The following is a 26,765-nucleotide window of genomic DNA, read 5'->3' on the forward strand; positions in this document are numbered from 1 at the left end:
AAGAGCACATGCTATATTATCCCACCTTAAAAACAATCAAAGCAAAACCAACTTATGTTGTTAGAAGTCAGGATAGTGGTTACTCTCGGGGGACAGAGGTTGAGAAGGAACATGAAGCTTCGATTCTGGGGTGCTGCTGATGTTTCAATTCTTGATCTAGGGACTGGTTACAGAGGTGTAGTCATGTTGCATAATAGATCCACTGAGCTGTACACTTTGATTTCTGCACCTGTCTATATGTTCAACTTCAACAGTTTATCTACAAAATGACTCTTGGTAAAGAAGGTGACAACATGACTTCAAGAGAAATGTCTAACCAGAGCTTGGAGGAATGGTCAGGCCCAGTGTAACAAATGATATAAGGAAGAAGCACCCAGGTGACTTCTAATCTTCAGTTTGTGACAGCAAAAGTATCACAGAGTCATTTAGAGAAAAATGGGGTATTTAGGGAACAATTTGAGGTCAAGAGAAAGTAAGAGGAGGAAAATAGTTCATCAGCCTCTATCCTCCTGGTTCCTGTGAGGATTGGTTGAGATGAGGATTGGTTGAGATAGAGTGAACAAAGTGTCCTGTGTAGAGATGATCGACAAAGGGTAGCGGTCATCATCACCCAAAGAGCCTGAAGCAAGAATGCAACACAAAGCAGAGGGGCTCCCATGAATGCATGCTCCTGTAGAAAAGAGTAGTATTTTCTGTATACTTCTGGTGACCTGTACACAGTAGATATTCAAAATATGAATGAATGAATGAATGAATGGAAGACTGTCCCGCCAGCAGGAAATCAATAAGATGTGGGTGATACCAAATGAAGACCCATCTGTCAGAAACTACTTCCAAAGGCTGAAGATGACTAAGGTCTACTGCAGATCATATATAAAGAGAAAAATACTTAGAAGCGCAGAGTTCTGGCAAATTGGGGATCAGAAGCTGAAAAAGAAGGAGGTCCAAGACTGGATGAGGTAAAAGGCACCAAAAACCAAGGAGCAGGAGGATTTCAAGGAGTGGGCTCTTCCTGTCTAGTGCTGTCTGTGAGTGAAGAGAACAGAAGTAAGAAAAGGCCACTGGCTCAGAGGTGGGAGTGTCCTTTGGTAAAAGAGGTCAATGTGAGCAAAATTGATAACGTAATTTTTCAAGGACTCAAAAGGAACAGATAAACAAAAAATGACGGAGGCAGCAGGTAATACATAGAAAAGAAGCCAAAAATCAGATATCCAAAGAGAGATATCCAGTAGTAATTAGGACGTATAAAGGTGTATAAATATACACAAGTATAAATATTTTGTGGTTAATATTTAAGATAGAGAAAAAAACATGGGTAAAACAGAAGGCAAGGAATCTAGGAGAAACAGATATTAAAGATATTTGAAAATTATGGGAGGGCGCCTGGGTGGCTCAGTTGGTTAAGCGACTGCCTTCGGCTCAGGTCATGATCCTGGAGTCCCGGGATCGAGTCCCGCATCGGGCTCCCTGCTCGGCGGGGAGTCTGCTTCTCCCTCTGCCCCTCCCCCCTCTCATGTGCTCTCTCTCATTCTCTCTCTCTCAAATAAATAAATAAAATCTTTAAAAAATAAAAAAATAAAAAAAAATAAAAAAATAAATAAAAAAAAAAGAAAATTATGGGAAATTGGAGTAAGCCTGAGTAAAGCATTGAGAATCAAGAAAAAAGGCAGAAGGACTGACTTTCTTGAAAACAGCAAGACACCCAGACCTTGGATTCAGCCGGAGGTGGGAGGCGGGCAACAGCTGGTGGACTGTGTTGAGCACAGGATCCGTGCATGGGGCACCACTCTGGAAGCAAATGCTCAGGCTGGCTCTGATCAGGCTGGTTTCATAAGAAGGAGTCAGATTGGATGATTTGTAATGTCCTTTATCATTACAAAATTCTGTGTTTCTTTTTTTTAGATTTTTTTTTTTTTAAGATTTTATTTATTTATTTGAGAGAGAGAGAATGAGAGAGAGCACATGAGAGGGGGGAGGGCCAGAGGGAGAAGCAGACTCCCCGCCGAGCAGGGAGCCCGATGCGGGACTCGATCCCGGGACTCCAGGATCATGACCTGAGCCGAAGGCAGTCGCTTAACCAACTGAGCCACCCAGGCGCCCACAAAATTCTGTGTTTCTTAAATGAAAACCATAAGAGGAGAATCTGTACAATGCCCAAATGAGCCTCCTTCATCATATCAGCAAACACTACTCTAGACAATTAAATATATATATTTCATTCCTCATGGTCAAAAAGCTAGATTGATTCTCTCTTCTATTTGAATGCTCTCTAATGCAATTATTTATATATTGAGTCAAGGGTAAGGAGGAGTAAAATGTTTTAGATTTGTTTTGTGTATGTGCTTTCAGGTAAAATGCAAGTATCACAGAGCAATGGATAAGAATCTCTGTAATTCAGTTCAACATTCTTCTCCTATAGATGTTTAAAGCTCTAAATGCATTTCTAATTGTAGTTGTAATTATACAGTATTATAAATTAGCAAATAATCACATTAAATGAGAAAGGAAAAATGCCTACTTTGGGAGAATAATGGCTAAATAATTTGTGACACTCTTCTGAACATGAACCACATATAAAGAATACAATTTTCCTATCTCTGATATTTGCTAACTTCCTGTGGATAAAATATTTCCAAGCCTTTTTAAAAAAATAAACGTGGAATTTTTTGTGAAAGACTATCAGAATATTAGCTCTCAGGATAACACATTCACTACTCATAACAAGAAGGAGCACATCACAAAATCATGGGGGGGCGGTGCGTGTGCATAAAGCAACACAAAATCTATGTAAACAAAAACTTGTTTGGAAAATTAAGATAAATCCTATCAGAAACGGAGCCTTTTTATTAAAAAAAGTGTTTTTTTAACTTAAATATATTGTGCTTTTCCACTGGTATTTGGAATCAAGGATTCAATGAACCAGTCTAGAAAAACAATATATATTTTTAAAAAACTGATCATGAAAAGAAACTTTAATGTTTTCACAACTTTAGACTTTTACTTGTCTGAAATGATCTTATTCCTGTTTCTCAGTTTACCTATTGTTTCATCTTTTATTTACTTAAATGCAATAGAAATCAACAAACCAGAGAAATCCATGAACAGAATTCTCAATTTTGAAAAATTCTCATTTTCTTAAATTAAAATTAAGCCTACAATGTCTAAGTCTGAGGAAATAGTGGAAAATTTCTCATTTAAGGTCCTAGAGTACTAATGTAGTATAATTCAGGCCAGTTATTACTGCTTTTATTACGGATGCACAGAACACTAAATTCTTGCACAGTATTGCCCCTATAATGTAAACCATACATTATATTATGTATAATCCATTATGCATTATCAAAGTTTAATTAAAAGGTTAAATTGTTACATTTCAAAGTAGAGGAAATACAAACTGACCAAAATTCCTGCAGAACCTTGGGTTCTCGTTCTGTATACTCCAGGGTCCCACGAAGATGCCCATAGTTATTCTGCAACTAAGCCCACACCATCCATCCTGCAAATTCCTCAGCCTAAACCAGATGTTCCGGACTTTGCAACTCTTTCATTTTTTCCCGGTTCCTTGAAACCCACCCTGTTTCTAACATCAATATACTAACATAAAACACCAGCGACTGCTGAAAGAACATCAAGGCATAGCTGTGTTCCATTTAACCGAACTTAAATAAGTATAAAAATCACCTGTGGCACTAAATAAAACCAGACTCTGGAAGTCGGGAGCGGGGTACAGCAATCTGCATTTTTAAAGAATGCCAAAGGGCAATTCTGCTAAGGACCACATTTCAAGAGTCAATGGGCTCCCAATTTCTCCGTTTTGCTTTGTTTTTTAAAAAAATAATCACCACTTACCAAGAGTCTATCATCTCCTTAAATAATCTTTAACTGGAATCTGTTTATCTTCTTCAGACTACACCCTCTTCAAGTTACAAGTCCTGCAAGATTAGCATCAGGTCAGCCTGGTCCCTCCGGCTGCAGCCAACCTGGCTTCAGGACCCTGAGCAGCTGCTCTGACCATCTGTGAAGCTGTGAGGCCAGGCCTGCCTTACCCTCTTTCCTCACGCTCATCTGATAACCTCAGCACAGCGAGCAGCCCAGCCTGGGCCCTCTGGATTAGATCTGCTCCCTCTCGTGGCAGAGGGGTGAGGATGGAGAACCTCCTTGGGAAATATGTATTTATGATAACAATACAGTTTTTGTTTAAATGAGTCTTTGCAACTCTGCCTTTGGGAAGTGTCCAAGAGAATATGGGACAAATTTGGAGTTATCTTCAACCACATTAAAACCTTTACCTTTTGAGATTAATTTTGTTTTCCGGAACTCATGAGTTGGAAGTACCAACTGTGGATTCAATAGCGTTGAACAGTGATTTGGACTCCGCTGATCATGAATTATGTACTAAGCCCCATGGTGGCACCGTAATGTCTCGACTTGGCTAGGCTGAACTACATTTCCCAGAATGCGCCTCGCTGTGTTTCCAGGTGGTGTGGGCCAGGATTGATTCGTCCAGGTGACTGATAACCTACCCGCACAGCTTCCTGAGGGATGCAGCAAGTTGTCACTACCTTCTAACAGATCTTTTTCATTTAAAAAACAAACATTATTTGGATGCCTACTATGTACTGAATGCACTGATAGGCGTTTTCTGAAGCTGTGCTAATATCATCTCCTGATTGACTATAAACAGAGAAGGTGAGTTTTGGGGAGTTTACAGAGCCTGGCCAAGAAACAAATACCTGACAGTCAGGTCTTCTGACTTCAGGTCTGTGCTGCACCTCAAGTTGTTTTGTTTTTGAATGACATATTATTCCCAGCTTTTTTTTTTTTTTTTTGAAGATTAGACCAAATACCAGTTCTTTGCTGATTCCATCAATCATTCCAAATATACTACATAGTCTGGCAGATACATAACCTGCCTTCAAATTTTTCCATCAGGATCCACAGTTGGTCATTTATTTTGAGGATTCAAATTACTTAACTTCTCCAGTTTTCCTTAGATCTATGGGTTTCTTGCTTTAGTTATCATCATAAATGTCTTGACTACCTCCTGCAAAACATCTGTCCTGGTCAAAAAAACATGTGTTTCTAACATTGCTTTATCTCCATGAGTTTCTATTAAAGTATCATGTGTCTGACTTGCTTTTAGTTCAACTTAGGTAAAATTTGCTGGGCTTTGCTCTGAATAACAGTAACACATTTTTATGCTGGCAGGAAACATTTTTATGCTGGCAAACCGTCTACTCTCTCTCCCCAGCTGCAGGCTAAGATTGACGGGCTGACCTTGAAAGAGAGTTCGGCTGGGGTAAAATGAAACATGTTGCAACATGTCCCCCCACGAGGACTCTTGCCCTGCTTGCTTTCCCAAACTGCACCAGAAAGGAGGATCCTTATTTCTTAGTTGCACCTGGTAACTTGACGCCGGCTGACACCCTTCTACTGTTTATTTCCAATGTCTCAATTTTCCACTCTTCTAAAGGGCTTAGTGTCATCTGAAAGCTTGGCACTTTCGCTCTGTGCCCAGGGCTGCAGATGACTGATAAAAACATTAAATAAAACCCATCTTAGTTCCAATCTCTACATAATGCTCACTATTTAAATGACTCCATTCAAAGAAGTGCCTGTTTTCCTCTCCTCTTTTGTTTCTTCTGTCTGAACTACTTCCTTCCCTTGGACAAAACTCATCTCTTCCAGTTCCAGTGTGTCTTAGCTGTCTCAGGGCAAAGGGAGGGGAAGATGGGCAAGGGTCTCTGGAAGTTTAAACAAATCCTATCTATGGGCTCTGCCATGTCTGCCTGCTTGGTTCACCTAAACCCATCCCAGCACCTCAGGAAGAGTCAGGCTCTGTCAATGGGCAAAGTGTGACAATAGGCAAAGTCCCCTTACTTCCTTGGTTCTGCTTCTTCATCTGTAAAATGAAGCAACTGGTCTCTGTAATGTGTGATGTTCTGTGCTTAGATATAAACTATGATTCTAGTAAAGCTTGATCTGCCTTGACAGAAGGCGAACTATACTTTCTCAAATAGACCACATTTACTTAGGATTTTGGTGACTTTTTCTCTTTTGGCCAAAGAACATTTGGTACCTTTCTTCTGGATGGAACCATTTATGAATGAGGCAGATGCTGAAAGCAATAGGGAGAGGAAATCTGGAAAATCTGAGCTACATCTCCATAACTGAAAGTACAGGGCCATGTTATCTAGCACCCTGGAGTGATCTTACACAGAAACAAAGTTTTCAAATGAGGGCTTAAGGGAAATGATTCTTCCATATCCAGCTACAGTCTCCGATAGGTAGCCAAAGTGTTAAGACAGTTAGATGCCGAGTGGCATTAAAACCGACTGGGCCAATGAAAAGGTATGGGTTGACCCAAGTACCAAGAAGTCCTTCAAGTTATACGGACAGGGGCCACAGTCTAAATGCCTACAGGACCAGTCAGGTCACAGGAAGGAGTAAATGTTGTCCACTCTAACACTATGGGCAGGGTGAGAAGTGGGACAAACTGCAGAGCATACGCCTATACGTAAGGCATCCAAATTCAATTTAAAAAAAAAAAAATTTTTTTTTTTTAAATGTCCAGGTGAAACAAAACCTACTGGGAGACCAGAATCCACCCTCATGGCACCAGTTTACCACCTGTCACCTCACAGGAATGTTAGCTGTCTGGATTTCTTTTTTGATACTTCAGCAAAAATTAAACCCCCCTGTTACACTGGGGAGTATGGGGACATATGGACAGATGTATTTCGCTGGCAACGTAACATAAAAGATTCAATTTATTTGATGGATGAAATCTCTACTTATTAGTAATAAAACCTGTGTTAGAAAAACAATCCTTTATCAGAGGATAATAATAGTGCCCATTCATAGGTTCTGGGGAGGACTAAGAAAGATAATCGTTGAAGATACTTAGCGCAGCACCTAGCACATAAATGCTGGCCAGTGTCATTATTACTATTATTAAATTATATCAGGTGATGGAATGCAAGCCAGATTCTTGCAGAGAACCCCACAGAGGGGGTCTGGAAGTCTGGTATGGGGTCAGACAAGAGCGCTGCTACCATAAGGCACCACGAAGGATTCTGTGCTTTCCAGATCTTGCTGCTGCTCAGGCACTGCGGGTCTCCATGATGTTGAAAACATGCCATCTGTGACTTCCTTCCCCTTTGCACACCCATTCAACCCCAACCTAAGGTCCCAGCCCCGAGAGTCCAGGAAAAAGGTAGAGCAAAGGATTCTAACACCTTTACTCCCCGTTTCCCTCTCCTCCCAAGATTTTCAAAAGCCCATTTGAAACTAACACACCATTGGCAATCCCACCCATTATAATGATACCCCTACAAATCCTAAGAATCCTTCATAAGGAAGTGGATGTCTTTAAAAAGTTCATAAAGCATAGCTGGCATGCTTTGACATGACCAAACACCTCTTCCCATAGCTTCTGTTTGTTTTCCCATTTCCAGCCCTCAGCTAAAGGTAAACACTGCTGTGTGGGATCTTCAGGTTCTACTCAGCTTTTGAAAAAAAAAAAGAAAAAGAAGAAGAATATGCTAAAATTTGAGTCCATGCTCTATTCTAAATCTTTAATATTCCCTGGGTCGATTGTGGAATCTCTCAGTGTTCTGCAATGTAACTCTGATAAAGAACTATTTGGAATCAACGACTGAGTGAATGAACAAATGAATAAATTTATCTTTGGAAAGCAAGAAATACACAAAGACCGCTAATATTACCCTTGCTTAAGAAATTAGGTTATTTTCGGGGCGCCTGGGTGGCTCAGTTGGTTAAGCGACTGCCTTCAGCTCAGGTCATGATCCTGGAGTCCCAGGATCGAGTACCGCATCGGGCTCCCTGCTCAGCGGGGGGTCTGCTTCTCCCTCTGACCCTCCCCCCTCTCCTGCTCTCTCTCTCTCATTCTCTCTCTCAAATAAATAAATAAAATCTTAAAAAAAAAAAAAAGAAATTAGGTTATTTTCAAAATGGCTTACTAGGAACCCGTTATTTGTTTGCTTTTGAAAAGTTCAGGATAGATCATCAAATACCGGTAAACACACCTTAACCATAGGATTACAAATGAGATTATTTCAACACTTTAAAAGCAAAGGCTTTTTGAGGTATACTACTTCACCTGTTTTGGGGAAACTCTGCTTTACTCATGATTAAGACATACATAAGTATACCTTGCTTTACAAATGGTAAAAATGAGACGTCACAGCTTCTTTTGAAATATGAATGACACTGATGTATTTCCTTTTGAAAATCTCATTTTTCGGGGCACCTGGGTGGCTCAGTCAGTTTAGTGTCTGCCTTCAGGTTCAGGTCATGATTCCGGGGTCCTGGCGTTGAACCCTGAGACTGCTTCTCCCTCTCCCTCTGCTCTCCTCCACCCCCCCCCCCCCCCGTGTTTTTCCCCCTCTCCAAATTTTAAAAAAAAAAAAAAAAAAGAAAGAAAGAAATTCTCATTTTTCCATGCATTATAGGACACCTACAATGAATAATGTCAAGTGATATTACTAAAATATACTGAATTTTTATCACTATTTGTTTTCTCTCCCTTAAAGGGAAAGAATAAAAAAACCACATAGATTATGTTTAACGGTTAACTTCACTTTGTCTAAACTTTGTTGTTCTAATGGTAGTAGGTTGCCTAAATAGCTAACAACCTCCCTGCATGTCTTGCAAACTGTATCTTTTTCCTGGAGCAGGGGGGTTAGGGAGTGGGACAGGAAGCCGCCCCATGCATTGCGAAGACTCGAACAATCAAGTAGGGGGCTAAGGTGTACCCTTGATTTAATTAAGAAACATATAAACTTTGCAGAGTCATCTTCACAGTAAAATATGAAGAAATCCTAGTTGAGGAATGAGATACGCCAATCAATCAGCTTCCCTAAAGGAAATTAAATTGATTTTATAACAGCTCCCTGACTGCGCAGGATTTTCCCGTGAGTCAGGTCCAGGAGCTGAAACGGTTACCAGGGCCACGTTTTTATTTTCATATTTGCATAGATAGCAAAAATTTTATTTTTGTTCCATAGCAGGTTTTTTGTTTTGTTTTATTTTTTGCTTTTTCTCTTTGATCACGCCCGTAACAGTAGACTCAGATCCACCCATAACTGAGAGCAAATTCTAAGGCAACATCAAAACAAGAAGAAGAGAATGAACAGAGATGGAAGTAAGGAGGCTCTCCCGGGGGAGGACTGGCAACATAATTCAGAGAGTCTAGTGAAAAACAAAAATGCAGGATCCGTGGTTCCAAAATTATTAAGAATCTCAAGAGGGCCACAGCAGAGCATGAAACCAAGTGCAGGGCTTTCTGAGCTCAGAGCTGGGCAACTAACTGCCCAGGTCCCAGGCCCATGAGGCCTGACTGTGCAAGACACTTGCCAGGCTCTCGGGGTTCCTCCAGAACAGTGGGAAAGCCTTCCCCAGGAAGTAGGGTCAGCAGTGTAAGCTTTCAGGGCAAACTCAAACAGCAATAAATCACATGCATGGAAATGAAATAACTGCTTGGAGACACAGCTCTTTGCAAAGAGGGGGATTGTGAAGATCTGTCCGTTCTTACACTCTGCCTGGCTAGCAAAATGCCTGACACAGAAGAGGTGCCCAATAACGGCTGAAATGCAAAATAATGCAAATGGCAGCTAACATTTTCATCAACTAATCCTCTTTTGGGGAGCAGTTCTTCCCTTGGAGACTGCTCTGCTCTTCCTAAACATTGTCCTCTCCTCTCCTCAATACATCACCCACTCAGAATAATGTTTAAGGTTAAATCCTAGTAGAGTAGTAGCAAGGGCATCTTATAATATCTAAAATATCTGGCAGAAACAACTCCGTTCTCAGCCATCAACAGAGAGAGAGAGAGAAAGAGAGAGAAAACAAGTTCCCATTCACCAGCTGGAGTGGGCCAGGAAGAAGAGCTGCCATTCTCAGCCAATTATATTATCTACGGGGGACTCATGCTGAATCTTTTAAGTCTGAGTTGAAGGGAGTCCCTATTTCCCAGCCCACGGGTAAACTTTAAATAGCCATTAAAATGACATTTCAAAATAATAAAAGAACTCAAAGAACCAGAGAAACAAAATAAATGGTGTTGTAAAAGGAAATGGAAACATTACCATAATTAGAGCTTTTAAAAGAGACACTTTAAACAGTGGTTGAACGCTGACTTGTTTACAATCGCACTCAAGCACATTGCATCGGTATTTACGAGAAAGGAGAGAGGAAGAGAGCTTTTGTAAGGGTCACTGGAACTACTTCCTGAAACCTAGTTAAAAACAAAACAGAAAACAACAACAACAACATAAAACCAAAACACCATTCTGGCCTTCAAAGGGATATAAGGATTCATCTAATCTGGCTTTGCCATCAACATGCCATAGGCCCAAATACATAACTGGAGGAAAAGAGCTCCCATCAGAGTCTACACACGTAATAACTTAACTCCCTTGTCACTCACCATCACGAAAAAATGCACTTACGCTCTTGATGAGACCTCAATGGTGCGGTTTTCAATGTGGGCATTTATTCCCAGTTAGTGAAATGACACCCTGTCCATAAGTTCTTCCCGGACAGGAACTTCATTTAACATAGAACACTATACGGGCCCAAGCAGAGATGAAGTTATTTTTAAGTCCTTCTGATAATAACTGGCAGGTGCACCTCACAGGCTAGAATTCAGCCTCATCGTCCAGTACTTGAGAGAAGGTGGAAGACAGACAGAAGAACCCGTGAGCCTAAAAAGGAGGGAGCCCCACTAAGGCCGAAGTGCAGAAAACATAGAGGAAGCACCCACTTGACAGAGGGAGCTTGGAACAGGGCCCACCGCCCTGGAGTGGCCGCCAGATGCACCAGATGTGCTAAGACTGTCCCTGGCAAGGGGAGTGACTGTGCTGGCTAGAGCGAGGGCTTTGCTTCTGCACAGTTCTCGCCACTAGGAGGGCAGAGAGCCCCACCTGAACGGGCAGGCTACAGACCTGTCCTGGACAAGAAGGAAAGGCTATCGGACTTCATTAGGACAAGCAGAAGCTCCTTGGCACCGAGCAAACGTACCATTCACCACGGAGTGATGCAAAGACAAACGTGTTTTGGTAGGAGGAAAACATCCGAGAATTAAAAATTTTAGAAACTGTGGCATACGGTCAGTAACTAACACTTTGAAACCTAAATTCACCCTGAAAAAAATTTAGTCTCTTCGAAGTGTTCTCTTTAGTACTGAAAAAACTAAGGAGGAACTTCCTCACTGGAGGAAGACTTGGAAAAACCCCAACTCTTAACTAGAAGCAGTAACCTCGGCCAGCTTTCTGGCTTTCCCTTGCTATTATAAAGTATCCTTCTGTTTGACGGAGGATTTCTCCACCTCTCACCAACCATCTTTTTTCTTTCTGTGTCCAGAAAAATCTGAAAACCCTGTGTTTATACTGAGCCCGTTGCTATGCAAATCATTAAAACACATTACAAAAATCTTTCCTTTGAGTCAGGAGGAGAACATAATGGTGAAAGAGGAATTGCTAGCAGGAGTCCCTTTGCTGAACAGAGAAGCTGGCAAAAAGGAACAGAAGAAGCAAAGCAACGTGGAAAAAATTATGGCGGTCCCATCCCTTGAGTTATTTTAACCAGAGTGGGAAAACTGACATTTTCACAGCCCCAAGGTAACGGAGTAGGGTTAACAAACCCTGGTCTTAATCTCTTTAATTCCTATGGTTTCATGACTCATCTTCCATCTGTCTACTAGTGTGTTCTTTGTATCAGCTTTTTCACACTTCTGTAAGAATATCAAGAGATTTTTTTTTCCTTCTATGGGTACTCCTTTGTGTATTCTCCTTTTGATATCTTTTGTCTTCTTGTTCAATTATCACCTAAAGGTAGGGCCCGAATTGTCCATTTCTTCTCCAACTCAATCACAGTATGTTGGTTGGCAGATTTCCTTCTCTTATGAAGAGATTTGTTCTTCAAAAATCATATCCAGGAGATGAGATGAAACACAGTATGTAAAAATGAATGTCAAAAAGAGCAGAGCTTCTCAGTTTTCTAATTTCAAAAAGCCGGGCCTGATAATTTTCATAAACCAATCACTTTCTGAGATAGTTTACAATCAACATCATTCTCAAATTTTTGTTGTGTTGTTCCTAGTATTCTATTAACCTGCAAGTTTTCAAGGGTGGGATTGTCTGGGGACAAGAGACGAGATACACAACTTTTAAATATATCCTCCTTCCACTGCTATGTGTCTCGATATATGTGGGTTCACATACACCCACCCCCCAAAACAACTAGAGTACTCATTTGAAACTCTTTATCCTTATTCAGAAAGAAGAAATGGCTGGGCCCTACTAATGCTATAGAACCTGTTTTATTCTCAAAGAGAAGTAGCCAAACCATTGCAAACATGTGTTGGGTGAAAAGAAGTTTGGCTGGCTCCAGACAAAGGCTTATTTTTTAAGCACAGATGGTTGAATGGCTGCCTCCTCCAAACGGGTTGCCCACAATCAAAGACAGATTCCTATTTCAATTCTATGCAAATATCTTACTCTGCGGGGCATCACAAAGACTGTTTTTTGTCAGAGTGGCAGATCCCAGGTGCTCAGAGATGCCAAAGCACAGCTCCACCTGAGATGCCTGGTAACTGGGATAACAGCGAATGGCTGAAGAGTTAGTCACTAACCAGCTCCTAATGAATGTTGTCGGGGCCTTCTGTGAAACATTCCTCTGGAATCCTGCCCTACCACCACTGCTTCTTCCTTGGCTGCCCTGCCTGGAAGACGGTTTCGGTATTCATTTCAGACCCCGATGCTTCTAAAACCTCCCAAGAAGGCTCAGATTCCCAAAAGCTCCTAATGACCATTAGTAGCATTCTTCACCTTGAGTTCAGCTCATTTATTGGTCTCTAACACCAAACCCAGGAACCGTGAGCATTTTAAAATGGCATTCTGGCCAAACCAGGTCTCCTTTGTACTCTTATCTAGTCCATACGCCCACAACCCAGGGTACATCTCATGAATCACACCTGGGTCACTTCCCAAGTATATGCCATTCTCTCTCTCTCTCTCTTCTTTCCCCATCAATTTTCCTTTCTGTACTTAACAACACTTTTCTTTCTTTTTTTTTTTTTTTTAAGATTTTATTTATTTATTTGAGACAGAGAGAATGAGAGAGAGAGAGCACAAGAGCGGGGAGCGGGAGAGGGAGAAGCAGACTCCCTGCCGAGCAGGGAGCCCAATGCGGGACTCGATCCAGGGACTCCAGGATCATGACCTGAGCCGAAGGCAGTCGCTTAACCAACTGAGCCACCCAGGCGCCCATTCTTTCTTATTTCCTCATCTCCCCAGCTAGTCTTTCACTTGCTCTGACATCCCTTGGCACATTCCAGTTTTTGGGCTCCTTGGAGCAACAAAAATTTCTGCAACGCTGGGAAAAAAAAAAAAAAACAAAAACCCACAACTCCTCACGCTAACCTAGCTCCTAACTTAAACGTCGTTTGCCATAAAGAGAGGGTTGTGTCTTACATCTATACAGTTTAGTTCTGTGTTTAAGTCTAAAAACGTCCTTCAAGTTTTCTTTTCTTTTTTTTTCTTTTTTTTTTTTTTTTAAAGATTTTTATTTTTATTTATTTGAGACAGAGAGAATGAGAGACAGAGAGCATGAGAGGGAGGAGAGTCAGAGGGAGAAGCAGACTCCCTGCCGAGCAGGGAGCCCGATGCGGGACTTGATCCCGGGACTCCAGGATCACGACCTGAGCCGAAGGCAGTCGCTCAACCAACTGAGCCACCCAGGCACCCCAAGTTTTATTTTCTTTGTTAGTTTTTCTGATCAAAGGACAGTAACAGAGTTCGCTTCAAAATCCTGGGTTGGAAAAGACTTCATTCACTCCTTACCAAAACATATGAAATGAACCAAACTAACTGAGCAAAAAAGAAAATTCTAAAGAAAAACAAAATAAGTCCTTCCTGATCTCCAGTCTCAACCCCTATCATCATAATTCTTACATCAATTTTTGAGATTTAAACACTTTCTGTGTCAGCTTGTGAATGCAAATATTGACAGTCAAATAATCTGGCATGAAAGTCTACTTGCCTGGAAAATCTAAAATTGTAAAGAGCTTTAGAGGTTAACTAATTTGTTAATTACTGAGTCTGGATGAATATCAGAACCACCTGAAGAATATTGTTTATTTTAAACAATATAGTCTCCTAATCCCCAGCCCTAGACATTCCAATTCAGACTTCTGTTACAGCCCTAGAATCACATTTATAGTAAATGCTCCCAGTAACTGTGATCTAGCAGGCCCTAGTCAGTCTGAGAACTACTCATCTAGTCCAACACCCAACCCAATATGGTGGTCTCCCATCTATCCACTCAATGCCACAGCACTATAAACCAGGGCACTCACCCCTTCAGAAGTCTGCTTGTTCCACATTTTTACAGTTTTAATCATTAGAAACAGTGTTCCTGAGTTGAGTCATATAACCAAAGTCTTTCAATTCCTTGCACTTCACTTATTATGGGCCCAAATTTTGTGCTCCAGAGTTAACACAAAATCCCCTCCCCACAAGTCTTCAAATTTCCAGGAAAAGCTACTGCACTCTTGCAAGTCTTCATTTTTCTAAGCTTTATCAACCTGTTTTAGCTTCATAAAGCACAACTGCTGAGTCCCTCACCAGTTACTTTAACTGCTCTTCCTCAACAATAGACCTTACAGAGTAAGTATGTCCAGAGTAGCAACACTTTGTTTTTTCTTACAGACTGAACTTTGCCTGATAGGCATTAATTTACGGTCCGGGTTTCATCCTTGTTACCCACTGCCTTGCATTTCACAGCCTGAGAGCTGCGAATCAGCAAGGACTTAACCTAATGCTGTGTTCCTGACCCTGTGGTAGAGTACTCAATGAGGATTCAGAAGCCAGGGAAAACTGTCCCATTCTGAAGAGTTAATAACTTCTTGCACGGAAAGGAACCTGCGTAAGTGAACAAACTTGAAAATGGTGCACGACATCCAGCCAAGGGCTTCAACTGAATGACACCTGGAAGACCGAACACGGGTTTTCTGGATCAGGCTGTGAGCTATTTCATGGCCTCTGCTGACAGAAATTCCACCTACTTAACAATAGTTTTTGATTAAAAAAAAAAAAAAAAAAAAAGATGGAAACTATCACCGTAAAATGTATACAAAAATTTGAAGTGCATCCTTGTTTTAAAAGTTTAAAATCTAAGAAACTACACATGCAATAGTCAAGGACAACACTGCTCCTTCCTTCTCGATATGTCACTAGCATCGCTTGCCAGGTACTCTGAATGCCATCATCTACGTACAAGGTGAAAAACTGAGGGTTAATTTAATTCCCTTTATCACCAGAAAGAACCATTTGATGAGGAGATATGCCCCCTCTGCATAATTTAATGGAAAACTCTTACCAATAAGGGAACTATACTAACACCAACCAACACCAAGTGTTTCATTCATGGAACTGCAGACTTAGCAGAGCTTGAGTAACATATGCAAATCCATCACTTTACAGATGAGCGAAAAGTACCGTTTCAAAGATGGCAGGTGGTTTCTTCCAGGCAAAACAGCCAATGAGCAGGAGGGGAGGACCAATCCCAGGTCTCCTCTCTACCGATGGCTTCCTGTCCCTTCTTACGTGACCGTGGACAAGTAAAACTCTCGCCCTCTAGACATTCTCCTCAACTCTGCTCCCATCTTTAGTTACCTTCTCAATCCTCAAATCTAAAGTCTGATGCTACATTTTGCTTGGGAGCATTTTAAGGGAAAGAGTAGACCAGACAAATATGAGGTGGTTAATTCTTTATTAAATTCTGGCACATCTATTTTACCCACAGTCTCCAACTGATACTTCTATGCTGCTGGACACCATATTCAACTGCCTCAGGATCACTGCTACCTTACCAGCATCATAGGGAACAACCGGGGTTATGAGCACCATGGATTCGAACCACATTTCTAAAGCTGCAAAGCAACTGGTAACAATCCCCAACTGCTCCACCCTCTCCCCGACTACACACACCTACACGTACACACCCCTCAATCAACCTGCTCATCGACTTCATCTGAAGCCCCGCAATTAACACACCCTTATACGGAACACAGGGAAAAAAAGGCACCTACCTTGTGGCCTCTTGCTGAAGCCATGACACATTTGGCACATAGAACATGACTCCGAAGAAAAGCAGAGGCTCATTAGCAAATTTGTCCAGATGTTTCTTCAGAGGTTTCTCCAGCTCCACCCATCGTGCTTGCTGGCTCTTGCTGAGAAACCAAAGGCCAAAGTAGTGCGTCTAGATAAAAGGGTAAAATAGCATCAGTTTATGCTTATAAGGGGTACCCCACGACTGCACAGGAAAACAACACGCCAGCACCTTATGTCACGTTTGGTTCTCCAGCTCATACACGAGGATCCAGCTTTTACTTTCTAACTTTGGGACAAGCTCAAAGAAAACACATGCACACAATCTACACTGAGTATCTGATGCAGGATTCATACCCATGGTTACTGTTTGACCACATGGGTACTGATGCACCTATGTTTGGTAAAGGTGGGTGAGTGCAGGGTGAGGGCCGTGTTGGCTTTTTTCCTACGCTCCCAAGGCTGACTTTCCTGTGCCTTCTGAATGACCTCAGGATCTCACGTGGAACATGCTGGCAAAGGCAAACACAGTTCTTGCACCTGCTGCAAAGTAACTTATTAGTCAACTCCTAAGACAAAACCTTCTGCCAGCTGAAGGCTTCCACACTGTAGACTATTTCCACACGCAGTAGCAGGGCTTAAAAGAAAACTGATTCACTCATTTTGAGTTTTAATGAAGCACTTTGGAAAACATCAGCCTCCACCACGTCATTATACATGAACTACAGCAAATCTCTCCCTCACATCAAGCTCTGAGAATGGAAGGATGTCTTCACAGCTGCCACAGAAGCCCCTGGTGACTGTTCTTGGCAGACCATGGTGGGATTTGATAGATAAAAGTGAGATTTTCACCCTTAGACTTGGAGCCTCAACCAGTTTAGTTTTGAACAACGTGCTAAATGATTAAAACAGGTACTTTTATGCATCCAATCCTGTCTTTACATTAATTCGTGCTAGGATTTCAGGATTAGCACAACAATCACCAAAAAATAGATCACTGCTTTTGAAATATTCTTTTATATTTCAATTAGAGCTTAGAACGGTTTACAGCACACCTGGAAATCTGCCTTCAAAAGAATGTTTTCATTGCGATGTCTAATTTCCAAAGGCATTCTTGTGCCGGTGTTCCCACTGCAGCTGGCTGTCTCCTCAATGAGACCACAGATCAATCCCTGCCACAGCCCTACCAAAATCTGTAATAAAAGTTTTGACTCTGACTTCACTAGAAAACCAGACATGTCCTTGCTTATAAAGCTACCGACCCACATACTCTACAGGATATTTTCAAATGCATGTGTCTTCAGATGAGAACAAGGATTTCACCAACTGCTCCATGATGTTCTAAAGGGCAAGTTCACAGCAGGAATCTATGCATTTCTCGAGCAACAGAATGCCAACAAACAGAGCCAAGGTTCTATTTCCATCAGCTTGGACCAATTGCTTGAGCGAATTCTGACCCTATCATTCACTTTCCAGCTTCAGGGAGTCTGTTAGCTATTCCAGTGTGATGGGTGGTGTAGAGGAAATGAAATGTGGCTGAACAGAAGGAAAACAGGCTATGAAGTCCGTTCATCTCCCAGTGTTTGCACTCACTGTCTTAATAACTCCATACAAGTTGCTGAGCCTCCAGAGTGTCAAAGCTTTCTCATCTGTAAGATGGGGAGGACGCTTACAGCCATCGCCCACAGGCTGTGAGAAGCATAAATGAGATCTTGTCTTAAACCATGCGCACGGCACAGGTTAATAACTCCACTCCTTCAATAATGGAGCTTTCTGTTGCTGCTACTGTCCTCATCATCACCATCACCATCGTCACCATCGACACTGGTGAATGAAAGCAGGTTTTCTGCTGGCACTCCCGGCATGTCCATGAACCACAGAATTAGAAGACAGAGGTTGTCTGGAAATAAATGAGGAAAAAGCAGGCAAAAGGAGAAGAAGAAGGCCTATAAATAACATAAAAACCTAAAAGGTGTAAGAAAAAAAAAAAAATCACAAAATAGTGCCTCCCCTAAGATTTTCTTTAGAGGCTTACAGGTGTTTATGGGACCCGGGAACATACCCCTGATGCTGTCCTAGGGGATCTATGATGTAGACTTAAGCTAATGTGAAAATGAGGTAATCGGGGTACTTAATTTAATAAACTGTCTGAAAAGAGTCCAAGGCAGTTCTGCATTCTACTGAATTCCTGAATGGTGCACAGTGCTGTTTAAGGGTATGCCACTGCCTTTGGGGTGGCTAGGAGTGAGTGTGCATAGAATAAATGAGGTAATATATATAAATAGTAACATGCTATGTAACAGTTATTTTCATTGGAAAAGAGCCCTTTTATAAGCCTGAGCGGAGAAAGGGAGGACAAGCTTTGCAGTTGCTTCACAGGCCAAACCATGATTTATTAACTTTCACTAAAACAGTCCTGACATTTGGGGGTATAATTTTATGATCATACTTCATTCAAATGACAACATCCACTCAAATGAGTAAAATTGAAAATAGAACGGGTCCACATTAACTGCATAAACATTCTACAATCAATTTTGCCAAAAAAAAAAAAAAAGTTTTTAAAATTTTTACTGCTCCTGTGCTTTGAAGGCTAGCATTTTATTTTATTTTTTTAAAAAGATTTCTTTATTTATTTGAGAGAGAGAGAGAGAACACAAGCAGGGGGAGCAGCAGAGGGAGAGGGAGAAGCAGGCTCTCCGCTGAGCTGGGAGCCCAATGCAGGGCTCGATCCCAGGACCCTGGGATCATGACCTGAGCCAAAGGCAGACGCTTAACCAACTGAGCCACTCAGGCACCCCTGAAGGCTAGCATTTTAAATTTCCTTTTCTCATTCTCACCCACCCAATCATTAAATCTGATCTTTCCCCAAAAAGCACCCTGATAAAGAATATTCCATGGCGCACACATGAACATTCATGCACACGGATACACACATGCATATAATGAAAAGGAGGATGAGGTACAAGAGAAGTCACAGTACCAGTCCTGAGCCATAATTAACAGTACAGAACTGTGAATAACGACATAAACCACTTCTACGGCAAAAACCTAATTCATGGCATAAGATATTTTTGTTGCTGCAATATGGTATTTTCCAGAGGACACAGAATATTTGAGTGACCTACTATGCATTTATCCAATGAAATACATTACTACTCAAGAAACGGGGTGTCCAGCACAAGGGAGAATTGTGAGAGTTCCTCCCTAAATGGCCAGAATAACCTAATTTTAGAGATGCTGAATCCCATTATCTCATGGAAAAGAAAATCCATTTACGAGATCCCCATTCCCACACCGTTTTGTGAAGCTATGCCCAAAGTAACTTTCTCCAACCACCCCCCTACCATCCCTGCCATTCTTCCTCTAGCTAAATCCCTACCCTGGAGTATTCAACAGAGGAGAAAGACCCTGTCTCAAAGTTCTCGGCCTGCTCTATTCAAGTTTCTGATGCAGTGCAGGTTTATTCCGCTGTGTCTATACAGTGGCTCCCAGGAAAAGGCATGAGAAACTAACCTCTCACTGAAACGAGCATGTGCATCCATCAACTTCCTGTGTATTAGGCAAGGGACCATTAATCCCATCAGGCCCAGCTGGGACCACACCAGGCTGGTTCGTAACTGACTTGCCAACTTAAACTCCCACTGAATCCTGAAAGCTGAGCTTCCCTGCTAACCACTGCCACATGGTTCAGGAGAGTGTGGTAGGCTGATTCCAAATAGAAACCACGCCCTTCCTGACCAAAAGGATCCATCATATCGCCCAAGTAAATACCCCAGGCACTTTTATTTCTCTCTGAAGCTGCAAACCTAAGCCAGGTCTAGCTAATCCTCATGATACCTCGGGGTGAGCTATAAATCCCATTTAATTTCTCTGGCTTTCTTTGGAAAACAGGTCTGGTGCTTTGAGTCCTGCAATGAGCTCACTGCAATGAAGAAAAAAGAAGAATCAATTCCCAGGGAAAGGAACCACATCTCTGAATCAATGACTAAAAATGCACTACTAAGAAACAGTATAGAGAGAGGCACACTAAGGTGACATTTTCAGATGAGTGGTTCCGTGGTCTATTTGGTTTGGAGTTTTTCATTTTAACGGAGGAAGCAGAAATGCTTGCATCCACTCAAAAATATGCTAGTTTCTTCAGTGGTAGATCCGTGTGTGAATATTTTAGTGCTAACGTAAGATCCCTCTTCAGTACAAAGAAAAAGATTCTAGTGAAGGCCTTTAAAAATAGTTCTGAGTTGTTGTCGTTTGTCTGTTCATTTACCTGTAGAGATGGTGGTATCCCCCACATGAGCTATTATGAACAGGGAAAGATTCTTTGAGGACTTCGTTTTTCCAGTTTTGCGACCAATGGCACAGCTCTGATCTATCTGCAAGGGTTACAGATGCAGCCTTGGCAATTACCAGGGATTAAATCCACGATCTTATCTTAAGCATTTTGAAGAGTTAATCATCCAGAAGCAAGAGTTTAAAATATCTTGCATTACGTTGTAATAGGTTGCCTGTCAGAGCCAGCATTTTGGTTGTAAATTAAGAAACAGAGAGTTGGTATGCCTCCACATAAAACAGACAGGAATTACACTTAAGCATTAAAACTTTCACTGAGGCATGGAAAATGCTTCAAAAGAGGACTAGAAGCAGACTCCGAAACAGCACTTGATGCCATTTCATTCCAACGGCTTTGGAAAATAAACCACTCGACATGAGTTGGACGACCCTGGCGAACAACTTGTGTGCAATCCACCTCTACTCTGGGCAGGTCTGGGGTTTCTGTAACTGACCCGACTGCCCCATCCTCATTTGCCTAGCCCATCTTTCATAAAAGTATCAGAAAAGTGACTGTAGAGTGTAACACAGGCCCAAGAAGCAAACCTCATAGCCAAGGGGGGGGGGGGGGAGAAAAATCACTCTTCTGAGGCTGTACGGCTCACTCAAATATCCAGAAAGATGAAGACTTACAAGTTAAGACGGGAAATTATTTCACCTACAATCTCTCTATCTAGAAAACAGACACTGGTGCCAGTCTGCCTCATAGAACTGACAGTACGAGAACAAGATCTCACGTTATAATCTTTACAAAGGCAAAAAGCAATACAAAATTCAGAGGCCAGAGATCTCCCAGCAGTCTACTCTTCAGCTAACTCTTGATCAGTGTGATTTTAGCCCTGGGCAAATACAAACATATATGGATATGGTGAGAGCTCAGGCTCTCAAATACAGCAAACTCCACTATTACCAGACAGGCCAGGAAATGAGGTCTTCCGTTTAACCGAATACTCTCATCATCACACGTTACGTAACCAATGCCCAGAAAATTAGCACAAAATCAAACCACAGAAATATCCCTAATGTAAGTTAGCTTAAGCTAGTTAAGATTCGGTATCTTTACAAATTCTAGCCATTATGAAAACAGCAAAATGTGGGACATTTCTACTGTAGCCCATAGCTTGGGATAAATCACCTTTTAGTAAAAACGAATATATAAATTCACAAAAGAAAAAGGGGATAAATCTGAGGATCATCACCCACCCTATGAAATGATCAGGGATTTTTTTTTTTTTTAAGGCTCCTTTAAAAACGAGGGCTCTTAGTCTAGCCGTAGGAGAGATCCAAGAGTTATCGAATTCACCATTCCCAAGAGTAGATTTCCTGGTAAAGCAATGGGTCTCTGTCTTAAAGTTTAGCTGTGAAGGTACCTTTGTGAAATTATTTATCCCTCCTCCATTTATTATTCTCTAGTTAAAAGTAGAGTCAGGGGGCGCCTGGGTGGCTCAGTTGTTAAGCGTTTGCCTTCGGCTCAGGTCATGATCCCAGGGTCCTGGGATCGAGCCCCACATCGGGCTCCCTGCTCGGTGGGAAGCCTGCTTCTCCCTCTCCCACTCCCCTGCTTGTGTTCCCTCTCTCACTGTGTCTCTCTCTGTCAAATAAATAAATAAAATATTAAAAAAAAAAAAGTAGAGTCAGGAGTAACCCTAAAGGAAATAATTCTAGCATATTTCTAGATTTTATTGGATTCTTTATATTCCAAAAAAGTTCTTAATATTCCTTATTCCTATTAACATGGCCTCCTTGCCTTTCTTAGAAGAGTGCTGTTTAGTAGAAATACAAATATAAGCCCCATATTTGATTTTACATTTTCTAACAGCTACATTAAAAAAGTACAGCAAAATTAATTTTAATAAATTTTGTTTTTAAAAATATATTCAAAATAGTATGCTTTCAACATGTAACTAATATAAAAATGATTTAAGAGAATATTTTAACTTTTTTCATACTAGATCTTTGGAATCTGATGTGTATTTTACAGTAATGGCTCAGCTCAGCTCAAACTAGTCACACTTCAAGTGTTCAGTGGCCACATGTGGCCAGTGGCTACCATATTGGACAATACAACCTTAATAACTGTTCAAGAAATTGAAAGATTCTGGCTCAATGTCTGATCACGGTTTCTAATAATTCAAGCCATCTACAAATGAAACAAGCAGACTTAGAAAAGGATAAGAACCCACTCTTTGGAGGTGTTGTGGCAGAGTCTAGAGAGCCCATGTGGTGTCTCACAGAGGAGACCACCATACTGAGTGCTTCCCATGTGCCAAGCTCTGTAATACTGTGGCAATGTTGCAAAAACTAATTCTTTTAATCCTCCCAACAACTCATGGAGGTTACTACTATTACCATCTCCATTTACAGATGAGGAGACAGAGGCACAGAGCAGTTAAGTAACTATCCAAGGTGACACAGGTAGTAAGTGGGAGAGTCAAGACTCAAACTCAGGCGGCTTGGTCCACACTCACATTCATAGCCATAAACCCCGCTGCTTCTCCATGCATTTATTTTTTCAAATATGAGAATTAGTCATAAGACACACTGTTTTCACTATTTCTCTCTTAATCTAGGCCAGTGATTTTCAAACTGTACTGGAAGGTAGGAAGGGCACAAGGACACGGGGTTGCAGATATCCACCCGCTCTGTAAACACAACAGCTCCATTTTATACATGGAAGTTCCACCTAAGATCTCATTTGAAGCAAAGAAAAGGGTGACCTCCATTAATCCAAACATGTTTTAACCATATTACCAGAATTCTAATTTTCTGAGCCTCTACATCTTAAGTCTTTTCCTTAATAAGCGTTCCTAGGGGCGCCTGGGTGGCTCAGTAGGTTAAGCAGGTTAAGCGTCTGCCTTCCGCTCAGGTCATGATCCCAGGGTCCTGGGATCAAGCCCCGCATTGGGCTCCCTGATCCGCGGGAAGACTGCTTCTCCCTCTGCCTCTCCCACGGCTTGTGCTCTCTCTCTTTCAAATAAATAAATAAAATCTTAAAAAAAAAAAAAAGTTCCTAGCCAGAAATTCATACCTAATTTTTTTTTCTGAACTTAAACCAATTAAAAAATTTGTTTTTTTTCCCTAAGGAGTCCATTTTATTTCTTCTTGCCAGGACTATTGTTAAGTCCACCCAGCTAGCATCTCTGTCCCTCCTGTCACCCAATTCTCATTCTCTATTTGGTACTTTTCCTAAAATGCAAGGTGTTCATGTCACACTCCGCCTTGAAATCCTCAGATGGCTTCCCCATCTCACCGCAGTGCTTTATTCTCCAAACAGTTCAAAGAGGATTTAACACGAGGCTAAAATAATTGTGAAACACTGACTTCAACACCTTTAAAAAAAAAAAAAAAATAGCACTTATGAGGGTGTTTCCCAAAGCATTTTACCACAGCTCCTTTTCTGCGGCAACACATGCACCCCTGGGAATCCGAACAGTGGAGTCAGCACGCCTGGGTTTGAGCCAGCCCCAGCACGGCCAGCAGGTCACCCTGTGCTGCGATGTCCCCATCGGTAACATGGAGACAGCCAGAGAAGCCACCTCACAGAGTTAAGAGAATGTGATGAATTGATATGGAGAAGGTGCTCGGCACAAGACGGGGTGCATTAAAAGGTGGCAGTTATTTTAACGATTTTTGTGACACATTTTAGAAACAGAACCCAGTTGAAACTCCCTAGCCAGACACGTCAAACCCTTCAAAAGCGGACTCCCACCTGCCTTTCTACACTCCTACCCTCCCTGCCGTGACCCCTCCACACCCACACCCACACACACCATTGCAAAATGAACTCTGCCCTTCCCTGAAAATTCCACATGCTTTCCTGTTTCTATACCTCAGCACGGGTTGTCCCCTTTGCTTTGTTTCTTGTTTGTCCTAGTCTCTAAACTCCAGGGTTTCAGGGAGCAGGGACCCTCTCATATTCAGCTTCCCTCAGGCCTTGACGCATTTGCTGACACTATGAGCCTGGCCTGGGTCCTCTCAATGCCATTTGAAATGGCAGCATATCAGTACATCCAAAACCAGACATGGTTCTCAAAAAGTCTGCCGTATGGATCCATGTCATTATACATTTGTCAAAACCCATAGAATGCACAACACCAAGAGTGAACCCTAATGTAAACTATGGATCCGGGTGATAATGACGTGTTAACTTGGGTTCATCTGATTCTACTCTGGTGTGGGGGAGGGTGTGGGAGTGGGGGGAGCAGGAGGTATACAGGACTCTGTTTTCCACTCAATTTTGCTATAAAGCTAAAGTGCTTTAAGAAATCAAATCAAGGGGCGCCTGAGTGGCTCAGCTGGTTAAGCGGCTGCCTTCGGCTCAGGTCATGATCCCAGGGTCCTGGGATCGAGCCCCACATCGGACTCCCTGCTCGGCGGAGAGCCTGCTTCTCCCTCTCCCTCTGTCTGCCGCTCTGCCTACTTGTGCTCTATCTCTGTTAAATAAATAAATAAAAATCTTAAAAAAAAAAAAAATCAAATCAATTTTTAAAATGATAAAACAAAGTGGCAAAACACAAATGATAATTAATGTAGATCAAAAGTGAAATCAATTAATTTTCCTTTCCTAATATAATGCTATTATAAAATCTAGGAAACATCTAGACTCCAGAATACTTCTAAGGGCAAAACCAAATAGCCACCATAATCTGGTTTCCAAGCCTTAATAAAGACTAAACATTTTGCTATATTTTAGACAGATTTTCACTTTCTCCTCTCAAGCTCCATTAGCTCTATTTGGAAAATGACCCGAATACAAAGAAAGTCAAGTGAGTAGAGCAGACCCTAGGTTCATCCCCTCCTCCTCCTGCTTCTGGAACAATGCATTCCTCCTCGAGGTGTGTATGTGGAAATGAAGAATAAAGTAGTAGATTGCCTGATCTCACCAGAGTAGCTATAGCATTACCTTCAATGTCGTCTGTCACAGAACAAAAGCATACAATTAAAAAAAGAAAGTGATTTGCTCTAATGTGGATGCGCCCATTTAGAGCATGTCAAACTAAAGCCAGCGTTAAATGTCAACCCCACCTTAGCATGAGAAGATCAATCACACTGCAACACACACTTGACAGAAGAATCTGGACATCACGGCTTTATCCTTTGTGACAACAGTCATGGGCTAATCCGGGTTTGACCTCTGCCCTCTTGCTGAGAGAAACAATAGTCTGTTGAGAGTAATTATTACCATACACATCTCCAGACCCTCCTCCTCCCGTTGCACCTTAGACTCTAGCTCTACCTGGTGATGCACACAGATGCCTTCTTAGCCCCCAAGAATGGCACCTACCCTTCTGAACCCTTCCATCTTCAAAAATCCAATTCCCCATGCCCTGGATGGCCTTGCTTTCTTTTCCACCTGAAGTCCTAGGCATCCTTCAAGTCCCCACTCAGAGAGTGAAGGCTCTGTTCATCTTTCACCAAGCATCTTCTCCCCCTCCCAGGGCCACCGCAGTCAGTGGGACAGACTGTGTACTGCACAACTCTAAGGGTAGCTTTTGCCTTTCAGGCCTGCCCCTGTGCTGCCTTGTAGCATGGATCGCATTCGATCTTCACTTCACTTAAATGCTGGATTCCCCTACTCGCCTGTGCATAGCTTGAAGACAAAATTATACCCTATTTATCTTCATTCATCAAGTCCTAACACAGTAACTGGCACACTGCGGTTGCTCAAGATTTTCTTCACTCAAAAATTCTTAAGACATTAAAATTGGGACAATCATAAATTATTAGATGCAGCACTACGCATTTCCCATACCAAATCTCTTTTGATATTTACAACAGCCCCCATAAGATACGTAAGGTATCATTATTCCGCTTTTATAGGTGAAAAAACTGATGCCCAGAGAAGGGCAGTAACTTTTCCAAGCACACCTAACTCATAAGCGACAGAACTATCACTTGAACCCAAGTCCAAGACGTGAAAGACTGAGCTTATAACTGCTTCAGCACATGATATAGTGCCTCCCGATACAGGCAAAGAATCGTTATCCTAATGTGAGTTACTGAGAATACTCAAAAGTGGCACGATCTATAACTAAACTCTTCGAAAGAAATTTAGACCAGTCTTCTAACGGATCTATCTCCAGTCTTAAGGTTTCTCCTTTATGCCCATGCATATATGTAAATATGTATACCCAAATGTGCCACTGATAAGCAAAAAGAAACCACCTATCAACCAACAAGGTCAGAACACCTCCCATGTTTTTCCGCTGGGTCAGCCACCAAAGCTGCACGTAGCTGTGGGACAGGAGAGTCTCCGTCAGGAAAATACACTTCAAATGAAGCCCCGATCACAGAAACCAAAGC

The 26,765-nt window shown here is 41.8% G+C and overlaps 1 protein-coding gene across 2 annotated transcripts in view; it reads right to left on the bottom strand.

Moving 5' to 3' along the window:
- Window positions 1-26,765, bottom strand: part of PTPN14 (protein tyrosine phosphatase non-receptor type 14) — a 183,934-nt gene that overhangs the window by 77,968 nt on the left and 79,201 nt on the right. For both annotated transcript variants that reach the window (XM_035010548.1, XM_035010547.1), the window contains exon 3: window positions 16,115-16,284. In XM_035010548.1, coding sequence (XP_034866439.1) covers window positions 16,115-16,284 — 170 coding nt within the window. The remainder of the gene's footprint in view (window positions 1-16,114; window positions 16,285-26,765) is intronic.

This window comes from Mirounga leonina, unplaced genomic scaffold (genome assembly GCF_011800145.1).
Source record: "Mirounga leonina isolate KUSES-001 unplaced genomic scaffold, KU_Mleo_1.0 Mir_154, whole genome shotgun sequence".
Lineage (NCBI taxonomy): Eukaryota > Metazoa > Chordata > Mammalia > Carnivora > Phocidae > Mirounga > Mirounga leonina.